Source organism: Tauraco erythrolophus, chromosome 9 (genome assembly GCF_009769465.1).
Source record: "Tauraco erythrolophus isolate bTauEry1 chromosome 9, bTauEry1.pri, whole genome shotgun sequence".
NCBI classification, from domain to species: Eukaryota; Metazoa; Chordata; class Aves; order Musophagiformes; family Musophagidae; genus Tauraco; species Tauraco erythrolophus.
In genome coordinates, this window is record NC_141473.1 from 14,241,143 (window position 1) to 14,253,482 (window position 12,340).

General features: G+C 44.6%; 1 protein-coding gene across 3 annotated transcripts in view; it reads left to right on the top strand.

Annotated features, from left to right (window-relative positions):
• The window catches only part of SH3PXD2A (SH3 and PX domains 2A), a 261,074-nt gene that overhangs the window by 183,995 nt on the left and 64,739 nt on the right, over positions 1-12,340 (top strand). For 2 of the 3 annotated variants that reach the window (XM_086616387.1, XM_086616389.1), the window contains exons 7-8: positions 3,482-3,519; positions 7,645-7,651. In XM_086616387.1, the coding sequence (XP_086472513.1) occupies positions 3,482-3,519; positions 7,645-7,651 (45 nt within the window). Of the gene's footprint in view, positions 1-3,481; positions 3,530-7,644; positions 7,652-12,340 lie in introns of all 3 variants that reach the window. The other variant, XM_086616386.1, reaches the window with a different exon arrangement.

Here is a 12,340-nt window from a genome sequence, read left to right on the forward strand (position 1 = left end):
GGAGGAGGAGTTTCTCTGCACCTGCTGGACCAGGACCCAGTGGGATGGACATGGCAGTACTAGTGTGAACCATCAGCGTGGAATCTCCAAGATTTTGGTAGCAATGAGTTTGTGCATTCCACTCTACACTGACTCTAGCTTTTGTAGGTTTTCCTTGAAGCTTGCTCTGCTCTGACTGCACACAAGACAAATAGTCTGCTGCTAAAATGAGATGAGTGGGGCTGTATCATAAGCATAAGGCATTGGTCCCAGCAGCCAGGCACCTGTTTTTTTGCCAGTAGTGGGAGGAGAAGCAGCAAACAAACTGGTGTGTGGCAGCAGAAAAGCTTCTGGTGAAATCTAAATAAAATCATCTATTTCATGTGTTTAGTTCCCCACGGCAACCAGCCTAATTATGTCTTTAAAGCCTTTATTCCTCTAACTTCTTCCTTCCTCCCCACCTGCGGAGCCCCACTGATCCACCTGGGGGTTGCCTGTGTCTGTGGTGGAAGCCTGGATGGGATGGAGTTCAGTGACCACTTCCAGTGACATGCCTGCTCCGCTGCTATTTCTGTGTAGCACAGCTCTGACAGGGAGCCGCCTCCTCTGTGCTCTTCACAACTGCCTTGGCCCCCGTGGCTTAGCTGTAATTTATGAACCCATGTTTCTTTTGAGCTTTTAAAAATAATTCTGATTGGAGGGGTTTGTTCTGGCTCCAGCTGAAGCTGGCAGCAAGGACCACGGGGGTTGGTTTAGGAGTAGAATTGGGATGCTGTTGCCTTAAGAGTGGCTTGCTTTGAGCAGGCAACTTCAATTTCCCTTCCAAATACTGAGATTTCCCCCCCACCTCCAAGTCATCTGAGACCAGCCAGCACTCGGCTGTGCAGCAACAGGGGAGAGGAGAGGCAGGAAGCGAGGCTTTGTTCGTTTACCGTTACCAATCCCATTGGAAAGTGGCTCCAAGCCCCATGCAGAATTCCAGTAAAAGTCTGTCCTAAAGGGGAAACCCAGGGCCATTCAAAGCTTGTGTTTTGTTGGCTCGGGCACAGTGTGCTTCTGGGGCCTTTGACCTTCTCCCTGTACCCTGGCTCCCTCTGTAGCTCTTCATTTGAGTTCTCTGAAGTGGAATCCATCACTAATGTCTGATATTTTTATTATTTGTAGGGGGAACTCTTAGAAGCTGGTAGCAATTAGAGTTTAAACATCTTGGAATTAAAAAAAAAAAAAATCCCCAAGAAGGAAGCTTAATGCTAAGCAGATGTGCAGGAGCAGCTGAAATATGCTAGCTGTCTTCTGCTTCAGAAGCAACCTCATCCACATCTAGCTGCTGTCAGGCTTGGGCAGCTGAGAAGTGCTGCTGCTTTTATGCTGCTTCTTGGGCTGAGGAGCCCACAATGGGGACGTGTGGGATTGCTGTCGTTAATACTTAGATTGCCCTTTTAGCCTGGCTTAGACCAATGGTTTTGACAAGAAGAAAAAAAATACTTTGTTTAAAAAGAAAATTTTAAAAAATTGATAGCAGCTAGCAGAACTGTTTTTTATGGTGAGTTTGGTCCCTTGAGATCTCACATGGGGTGTTTGTAGATATAACAACTGCAGACCTAGGTTTAAACTCTCTCTCTTCTTGGGCAGACAGATCCAGAGTAGCCCTAAGCTTGTGTTAAGCACAGCTTATTCCCTCTATCTTTAATTGTTGGCTGTTTCAGCCTTTTGCTGCCAGCTTGGTTTGGGGCAAAGTGAAATCTTCCCAGTTGTTCCTGCAATACGTCTTTTGCTTTATTTATCGCTGCCATATTCAGATTCTTCTGTCTGGAAAAAGATCTGACAGCTGACTGAAGTTCATAATCCTGTTCCTGAAGGCAATGGAAGTCTATTGAAAAGCTAATAGACAAGTTGCTGACAACAACTCCTTCACACCCTTTCTTGTGCGTGTCCTAAATCTGTAATAGAAACATGCTGTATATTCCCTCTATAAGCTAGAGAACAAGTTACTCTGCCAGATGATTTCCTGTTGTACTCTACCAATGCAGAGCCTTTTTCTTTTTTTCTTAAATGGTAATCCAAAGTAAATTATTGTAACTTAGCGCGGTGTATTTTGTACTGTATTGTGACAGTGCAGTGCGTGGGTTTGGAAGTTAGACAGTTGGAAGACTTCAGGTTTTTCTCCAGGCTGCCACTATTGAGAACTTACTGAAAAGTAAGCAAAACACTGAATCCATCTGAATTCCAGTTTTGCTCTAATGTAGTGAAAATTGTGTGCCTTATTTAAAGAAAGGATTTCAAAACCTCACTGTTCCCTTAGCGCTGAGGAAACACAGCAATGTGTTTCTTGGACTTCTGGCTTCCAGTGGGAAGGTTTAAAGCTGTTTCTTATGCTTTGTATCATGGTAGCAATTTCTCAGTTACATACGTACTAGGAATCTAATTTTTGGCTGCCTTGATGATATTCTGCAGATCGAAAGACAGTAACGAGTCAAATAGACAAGGCCACCGGTATAGCTTGCCCCTCTCTCCAAGTGATTGAAGAGTCTTCTCTGCTGTTAAACTGATGGGTCCAGAATTGGGTTCCCCATTGCAAATGAGTTTTCAAAATTACATTTTCGAATCATTTGTCAGAATTTAGGTCATTCTTACCCTGTCGTACAAACACCTTTCCTCGTCTCTTCTCTCAGGCAATGTGAGAGTTAACAGCTGTCCTTATCTCTCTCATCCCACAGAAGGGGAATGTTTGCTGGTTCTTATTTTGAAATGGGACAAACCTACTAACTCTTAAAACATGCTTTGAGTGTATTCAAACAAAAATACCCCGCCACTTAACATTTGAAGATTATTCCCAGAATCCCAAGCCAAGTATTTACACCTCATTTCATGGAGGGGGAGGGAAATCTTTTAACCTTGTTGGTAGCAACTCTTTTAGCTTTCTCCTTAACCAGGTTTCTGCCTCATATTCATTGGCTAAAACCAGCATTTCTAGTTATACTTTGAATGTACCTTTATTGGAGCTTTGTACTGTTTTCCATGGAGTATTATTTTTCTATTGTTATTTTCCATAATGCTATCCCGTGGTAACAAAATGCAAATGCTTGTAGAAACTTGCATGTGTTTGCTAAACTCAATCTCTCCAAGTTGCCTGTTGGTCTTTTGGGGATCATTAACAGCTGCAAAGCTAAATACTTTTGCAGGTCCAAGGCTTAGAGTCAAACTGTCTCTTGTTATGCATTCCCTGTCCGACTGGGAATAAGCTCAGACTGTCTCTTATTCTGAGATCTCAAAATTGGATCACTATAGATCAGTTTCATAAATTCTGCAAGTCCTCTAAAATATAAAAATTAACTGAGTAGTCCTTATGACTTGACCCCATCATGCCAACACCACTCTTAAGAAAAACTTAACGTTTCTTTCGAAGCTGTCTTGACTATCTTTCAAACTTTCTGATATGACTGTTTTCCTGTTTCTCTAATTACTTTCTCTTTTCATGGCTGCCTTCTCTTTGGACTTCAAGTTTGGATGTCCAGTTTGTCTGAGACTCCAAAAAAGAGTGTTGCTCCAGGTAAATTCTTGTGTCTTAATGTTCTGCATGCTATTAGAAAGAGAAGTCTGTAGTTCAAACTGTGTGACTTTGGAGTTGTCTTGAATGTGAGTCTCTGACAGTGGATATCCAGGATCTGTCATTTGCTTGTGTATTGGTTTTTCATGATGCATGATTTCTGATAAGGAAGAGCTTTGCTTTTCTGACTGCTGCCTCACCTTGGTGTTGCTGCTAGCAGTGGATAGTAGTTTGCTGTGTTATATCTTTCTTGCCCAACTCAAAGCCATAATCCAAAGCAGCTTCCCCTCTTGTGGTGTGTTGACCTTGGCCATAGCTAAGTACCTGCACGGCTGCTCTCTCACTCTCATGTGGGATGGAGGAGAGAAGAGGAGGAGCAAAAGTGAGAAACCTTGTGGGTCAAGATAAAGGAGAGGAGCATGACTATGTGCTCCTTGTTCTTCTGAAATGCTCTTTTGCTTCTCCACAGTAAGTAGAAAGGGTTTTATATGGAAAACATGAGACTCTGAGGAAGATACAAAATTATCATGGGAGAATCAGACTTCTTGTCACAAGGAGTTGGGAAGGAGGAGGGAGCAGGGGAAACAACTTCTAGGTGAGGTGTCAAGGTCTGGGGAGAAGTGGTCCAGTATAAGGCAAAAACTAAGCTTTATGGTATAAGGAATCAGGACTTCTCCTGAGTAAGCGGTGGATTTCTTCTGCAAACATTTGTCATCTGATGTGGAATACCAGAGAAGAGGTCTTTTCTTCCTTCAGATTTAGGAAAAATGATCACGAGCCAGAGACACTGTGTCTGTACAGGATGCTGGCCTGGTCATCCAGATGGTTAAGGCTGCACATAGGTCTCAAGGCAAGGAAAGATGGAAATACACCGGCTGCTTTCCATATTTGGCTTGGTAAATATTCAAGTTCATGCCCTGTTCAAAGTATATGAACAAAATCCTACCATCCTCGATGGATGAGTGCTTGCTTGTCTGAGACTTTTAGTAAGTGATACTGCTGTGATTTCAGAAATGTTATGCTTGACAGAAGTTTAATGCATCCTTTGGGGGGTTCTGCCTGATCATAGCAGAATAGGTCTACTTTCAGGGTGGTAGTTAGACATAAAAGTGCAGAAATATCTGAAGTATTCAGTCACAGGAGCCTGGTGGTTGATAGGTCACCAGAGACTTCAGGCAGAAACAGAACGAGACTGAGTAGGAGGGAAACGTGGTGAGGGGGAGACAAAAAAGGTGGTGCTGCTTGGGAAGAATGACAAGAAGCCCTCAGATTACCTGGCTGGGGGATGCAGTTGGGTTTCTCTGACTCTACATCTGTTGGGACTGTTTAATGACAAACTGCATGCCAAAGCTTTCATCCTTCTTGAAGGGCAAGGAAGTGAAATCTGTAATAGATACAAATTTCTTCCCTTCTGTTGACTGCTTTTAGCTCGATGCATGTTGCTAGTTTGGCTTCAATAATCTGTGCATGATGATAGGGCAAGTGTAAGTGATTAATTGCATTATATGGTGCTTGAGAAGGTGAATGTTGATGCGTAGTCCTGCTCAGAAGTCTTCTGGTACATCTGGCAGGTTCTTAGCTCCTCATGCTGTTCCAGTTCATGTGGCCTTTCGTTTTACTTCTCTTCTAAATGAATCCCCAGTTTCCAACACAGCTGCTCTTCATTCCAGGCCTGTTGTGGGCTGTATCATAATGTGGTAGGCCAACAGAGTAGACTTGAATTTGAATGTGATCTTTACCTACCTAATATGTACCTGTCTCCTGGGCTGGAGATTGGAGACTAGAACAGAAGGCGGTTTGGTGCTGCCCAAGGTACAGCCAAGGACGTGAACCTGCTCCACAAAGTGGAGACTATAACCCAGGATTGCAAGTGGTTTAATTTCCTACTGTGGAAAAAGATGGGTGCCATACCACCAGGCCCTGAGAGGCACTGTGGTAGGACACTAGCTTGGGTCACCCTAACTGCCATTAAATTTCTTGGCTAGTCTGCTTCATGCCATGTGGAGTAACGTGAACGCGTTGCACTGCTGAGCAGGACTTGGGCAAATGCCAGAATATATAGGTGACTTCAGCCTGGTGGAAGACACTGTCTAGCAGCAGTGTGAAAATCTCAAACTAGTTAAACAGATTTGTGTGCAAAATACTTAACTCTTCTTAACTGTTGCTACCTGTAACCTAGTTGGTTGGAATCACTGTTCAGAGAGCCAACTTTCCGAGAAGGAGTAGAAAAAGGACTTAACTTTTTTTTCCTTTTACTCTCCTGCCTATAATTTTTCTTGGCTCTGTCTTAAAACCTAGCAGATCAAAAATAAAAAAATGAAAGTCCTGAGACTAACAAGCTCTGCTTGGCAAAGGTCAGCACTCAGTTTCTCTGTTTGTCAGGATTTGGTTGGAAATGCTGCTGAGGACTGTAAAGAGGAAGAACTGAACTGGAGTCCTCGCTTGAGAGAGCGCCTGCCATTTACCGTGGGCCAAGCTCGTTCCTGACACACTCTCTGTGGGGGCTGTGTTTTGCTCCTGGTTTTAGCTGTGTGTCAGACACGTACTCCAATGCTGGAAGCCACAGTCTACCTTAAAGCTGCCATTTGTCCCAAACTCTTGAAGGCTTATCCAAGTCTTAATTTTTAGAGGTGCTAGAAAATAATACTCATGACTTATGCTGGGGAATGAATCCAGGCATCAGGTTAACGTTCTGCTCCTATGATCGCTGATCGTATTCCCTTCTTGGTGGCAATGCCTGCTATTGGGTTGGGCTCCCTGTAGCTGTTTGTAGCAGCAAGAGCAAGGGTGAGGAGAGAGTTAATGCAGCACATGGAGTTACCATCCATACTAGACTTCTGCATGTATAGCCAGACAGGTAACAAGCAACTAGAGTTTTAGCTACTCTGCAAGGAAGCTACTGCCTCATGTACTGAAAGGCTTGCAGAGCACGTGAGTGCTGTGGAGTTGAGGAAGGCATATTTGTGGATGCGCGCTTATAGAGAAACTTCTTGTGCATTAATCAAGGCTGCTAACCTGGGATGAGAAAGTTTGCATGCTGACCTGGCCATCACTAGGTGCATGGTGCTCAGCCTTATTTTATTCTTAGAATTTTTGGGGATTTGGACAAGGTTTTAAGCTGAACTTCTCTGGCTTTGAGTCTTCTAAATTACTTAAACAGTCAGATTCACACCTTTCCCTTTCTGCTTTAAATCTTACCTCTGCCTGATTGCAGGGTTCCACCTGCTTCTGCAACTCTTTTCTGAAAATGCAATAGAAGTGCTTTATTCTTTGTAAAAGAGCTACCTAGTCGAGCTCAGGAAAGAACTACAGAAATGATAGTGTATTAATAACCTATTTGATAGAATTATCCAAATACTTAGTTTCCTCTGTAATGGGGCAGAGGGATTTTTGCTAGTGCTGTTTTATTACTAAGATGTGAAAACTGGACCAGACTTGTAATGTATTCCTTTAGTTCCTATGGGTGGTGCTGAACTTCTTTCTCTGTCCCTAAAGCTTTGTGGCTCAGGACTGCTACACCAAGAGCTGTTGATCTCTAAAGTTAAACACTGCTAGGACGGGGGAGATTCCTGTCTAGCAGAAGGGATGGAGACGAAATCCCTTTGCTATTGCCACAATCTGTGAGTGACCTTTACCTCCAGGAATAATTGATGTGCAAATATAGCCTGAATTTTGATAAGTGGGAAGGGGGCAGAAGAGTGACAGGCTGGAGTGCAGGAATATCCAGAAGATGAGTTAAAGGCCTGATTGTTTAGGGCACATTAGGAACAAAAAATAAAAGAACAAACAAACAAAAATCCCAAACAAAACAAAAAAACCCTACTGAATAGAAGAGAGCTCTTAGGCTTAGAAATGTGGTTTTGATCTGAATCTGTTATTGTCCCCAAGGAGAGTCGTAGGAGGCCTCATGAGTTTCATCCCACTGCTCATTCTAGGAACTAATTGCTTTAGGAACTGCTTTCCTGAGACCCCTGTGAGATCATGAGCTGTTGTGTAAGATCATGATCATGTAAGCTTGTGTGCTTTACGTGATCAAGTCTGTTTTTTATCTTGTGTGCAATAGACAACCCAAATTTGAGGCAGACCTAAGCGGTCTATCTTAAAATACTTGGGGATAGGTCACTGGTGGAAGGCTCAAAGAAAACATGCAGTTTTAACATGTTTATATATCACAGCAACACATTTTTTCTGAGAAGAAATAAGAGAGGTAGAGTTTTAGGGGAAGAAAATACCTGTGTTTAGAGCTGGGCATATGGTTGTTGTGAAAGAATAGACCGATTTGAGGATTTTAAGTAGGCTTGCTGCTATTCTGGGTATTGTTTTTTCTTTTCTTTCCCTTCTGCCCAAAAAGAGTTTTCCAAAGATATGTGCAGGCTTACCCTTGAAGAATTGGCTTTAACAAGAAACCACAGTTCTAGATCCAAGCTACCACAGTTACTCCTCCGTATGCGCAGAAAAAGTGTGAAGCTCTGACTCGTTTGTATGGAAAGCTGTGATGCTCAGGGATGCTTTCTGCCAAATACCCGTGAGTGCAGACCCTGCACGTGTCCTCAGCAGTTGTGCCCAGGTCCAAAGAGCTGGACTACCTGCCAGTTGGTTGTTCAGCTGTGAATCATCCTTATGGCATTCACTGACCGTTTCTGTGGGTTTGGCTTCTTCTGCAAAACTTCCACTGACCAGCTCAGTACTAATTCATCTAGTCTGAATCTGTAAACAGTGGATTGATAATCATAAAAGGGCAATATAAAAGCCTGTGCGCTGTATGGATTAAAAGAGGAGACATGTTTATAGCCTGATAACAACTGAGTACTCTGGCAAGGATCAGGAGTCTCAGATTTCCATATCCAGATGATTTTATTTTTGGAGTCCAGTTGGTGGTTTTAATTTTTGGCTATTGCAAAACCATCGTAGGTCTTAGCTGTTGCAACACAGGAGGAGGAGGAGGAAGACGTTGCTTGGAACGGGTGCTCTGCGCTCTTATTTAGGAGGCTTTCACAGTAGTTGCCGGTCCGAGTACCGCAGAGGAACGATGCTCCCTCCTCGCTGCCTGGTGAGGGGGACAGGGTGCAACTGTGTCACTTAATAGTGCCAGCTGTGAGGGGCATGGACAAGCTCCGATGACATTTCTGCCTAGCCCCAGGAAGGGAATCGCTGAGGTGAGGAGCGGGAGGATTGTAAAGTGGAGCCCTATGGAGAGGAGGAGGGGTATCCTCAAGACTTTAACCAGGAAACGGACTCGAGGCAAAAAGAAACGGAGAGGCAAGCAAACTCTTATTTCAGCCAGCGATCTATCGTGCGCTCTGCTCTGGGGAGGGCTTGCAAGTTGGAGCTGAACCAAAACACTAATTCTGCTTTTTTTGGGAGAGAGGAGAGGGGAACTTTACCTGGCATATCAACCTTACCCTATCCTCTGCTCTTGGTTTTCCCTGCCTGGGCTGAAGAGGCTTTTTTTAAAAAAAAAGTGGGGCTGTAATGTCACGGGGGCGTTGCAGTGTGCATGTGAGCTTACTGGGGAACTCATGCTGCTCTGCATCCCTCTTCTCGGGTGTGCTTCACACTGAACAGGCTGTTACTCTTCCATGAGATGCTGTGTCCTGTGTTACAAATTAGACCTGAACTAATTGGCAGGGATGCAGAAGCGCCCACAGCAGCGGGTGTAATTGGTGCTGTGCTCTCTATGGTATTGCCTGTCTTGTTCTTTTTAATCTCCTTTGGAGGGGAAAACCTGCGGTCTGACATAACATACAAGCAATGCGGTGGGCATCCTGAGTGTCATTGAGGAGTAATTCATCTAAAGATGCTTCTGGGGGATGGAAGGCTGAAAAGGGCTAAAGTTTTTGGGGTTGTTTGTGGGGGATTTTTTCCTACCCTACTGACTGTACCTGAAGGGAACATAGTAACAACCTAAACCCAGGCTACTCAGAAAATGCTTAAGGCTTCTGATTACTGGGAGAAGCTGGTTTTGTGTTTTCTTTCCTTCTCTCCTTCCTTATTTCTTTCCTCTTTTACTCTTACTGAAGTCTTCCGCACCATGCAGTGCTTAATCCTGGACTAGCATCGCTCCAGGGGTGGGTAGCAGGACCTCACCCTCCAAAAGTGGGTATCCTCTAGGCATGATCTGCTGTAGCTATAAATGAACAAGTTTATTTGACCTTGGTTACTTCCTAGACCGAGGAATTTATCACCCTATTTTTTTTGTCTTAATAGGAACCCTGTAACACTTACACAAGCGTCTCTTAAAACAGTCTCTTAATTGCATACATAGCACCAGCCACTGTAGTGACAAAGTCCTCCTGCAGCAAGTCCTCCTTATCTGAGGCAGGACAGGGTAAATGGCATCGTAAAGTCTTGCTGGATTTTGGATATGTGAGTGCAGACATAACCTATCTTCCGGACTATTGTAAACCCATTCTTTTTGGAGCTTGAGTTGTGGAGGTGGATTTGAAGTGCTTTCTCTCCGGGTTTCCTGGCAAGGGTACTCCGCTGGCACGTGGTCCCTGGCTCAGCCTTGGTGGCTGATGGTGGGATGTTTGCTAGCCTGGTCTCCTCTTTGTTCCCAGCAGGGACATGTGTGTCACATGAGCACTTCTCCTGCCACCAAGCCAATGATGTGGTTTTGGTCTTTTTTTCTTACTCTAACCCTATGGAAACTGTCAAGGAGATTAGAGGAAAGAAGGCACTCCAGGTGTCTATTTAGCAAGTAGCTTCCTTTATGTCCCTTGTTCCCTTTGCCATTGTTTGGTCCCTCCTTTTGCCTTTCCACACACTGAATTCTCTGCTGATGCACATGCATAAACATACTGCTGTGACAGCTTTTGTTTCTGGTTAGAGAACTGGTATTTATCTTAAGGCTAAAGTGAAGGAGGGTTTGTAAGTGTTACTTGCATAAATAGGTTGAAGGAAGATGATAAAGCTACCATGTTACAGACTGGAGAAGGGATTGCGTGGGAAGCTGTGTGAAATGGGAAAAAGTATCTCATCACACTCTAGGTAACCCAATTAGCACTGGTTTAAACCAGAATGCACGAGTCAAGTTGATTCATCATGAGCAGAAACACAATGCTGCTTTGGAATGAACAGCTACGGTGAAAATTTTTATTATAAATTTCACTGTTCACTGTCTTCTCCCCCTATTCCTGCTGTTGGCTATGGCTCAACTATCCATAGAAAAGCTAAATCTCTTAAACTCAAACTTCTCGAGGAGATGACTTCTCCTTAAAGAAAATTAACCTACGTAACCTGAGAAGAGTCAGAGGCACGCTTAGGGAGCAAGTTCTAATTTTCTGGTTTCTTAAATCTGGTCCAAAGAGAGGCATTGTGATAGTATTTCCTTTCAGGAAACAGTTGAATTAATTGTTTTTTGTTCTAAGATTTTCATTTCACAGGATGCTGTTTTAATGGCTGATGCACTCTTTACCTCTCTCTTGGCAGGGATGCTAATTATTTGTCTGTAGAATCACTTTGCATCTTCAGCCCAAACACATATGAACATGCCGCTTTTGGAAGTACAGCGCTGAGCATCCTGTGCTTGGCTGTCAGTCCCCTGACTTGTCCGGTGGACAGTTTCAGACCATGCTGCTTCCTTCCCGTCTCTTGTAGCCAGTTTGTCATCAGAGATTCAGGAGACCTGGAGCCTGTTCCTGGCTCTGCCCCCATCATGTGAAATGGGACTTGCAGCAAGTCGTACATCTGCTGTCTCCCCTTTCCATCTGCAGCTTAATCTAGAGAGACAGGAACTGCCTCTTACTATGTAAAATGTATAATAATGCTGTTGGCCCGAACCGCTTTGCCCTAATACACGTTGCTGTAATTCAAGAAACCTGTAAAATAATTTTGCGTTAAGGCATGTGTCTGGTGGCGCTTAGAAATTGTACATGCTTTTTGCTCTGGTTTGACACTTCGAAGACTGTATAAGTGCAGGCAAATTAAGAAATCTTGATATCCTAAAGGTTTTACTGACTGTTCAAGGCACTTTCCAGGCAAAGCACAGTTGGTCTGGGCTTGGGCTTGGGGGTGTGGAGGCCCTGGACGCACTGTTTGTGTTGCACCGGAGAGCCGAGATGTCTTGTACGGCGCGTGGCAGCACGAGGAGGTCTCCCTCCGCGTCTGGCACAGCAGTGTGCCTGCCTCGCAGCTCCACCCCAAAATGCACCATTTCAGTTTGCGGGTGGAAAAGTCACGGTGAAAAAAAAAAAAAAAACCACACAAGAAACAATTCCAGGAGTGTGGGGGAGGGGAGGAGAATGGCTAGCTTGCGACTTTTTCCACCCCAGCTTGTGTGAGAGCCTACGCTCATTCATAAATGGCTCTGACAGCCGAAAGCCCTGGGTACAAAGAGAAACCAAACAACTGGGGAGGTTGGCTCCAAGGGCTCCAAAAAGGCGCCGAAGGGTGATGGAGAAGGGGAAGCCAGAGCGCACTATGCCCCTGTCCCGCTCGGGGCTGCTCTACTGCGGGGAATGCGGAACTGCGGAGCTGGCAGGGGGCAGGCGGGGGGGTGACTGTGTTTGAGCAAGGATCTGGCGCTATAACTTTTTTTTTCCTTCTTCTGTTTCAAGTAAACAGTCTTCCCCGCCCTCCCCTCTCCCTCCACCCCACCTCCCTCTCGTTCAGTCCTGCTCATGTGTTTCTATTTAAGGGCTGCAGTGCAGACGAATATGATTGGCATCTACAGCCCCCTCTTGACTTTCAGCTCAAGCCTTTAGAGTGGAGAAGGAGCTGAGCCGCCAAGGGGAGAGCTGTTTTTTCTTTGGGTTTACTGGGGGGATGGCTCAGCTGTGGATTTATGCTGCTTCTGCCCAGGATTTTTCCCTC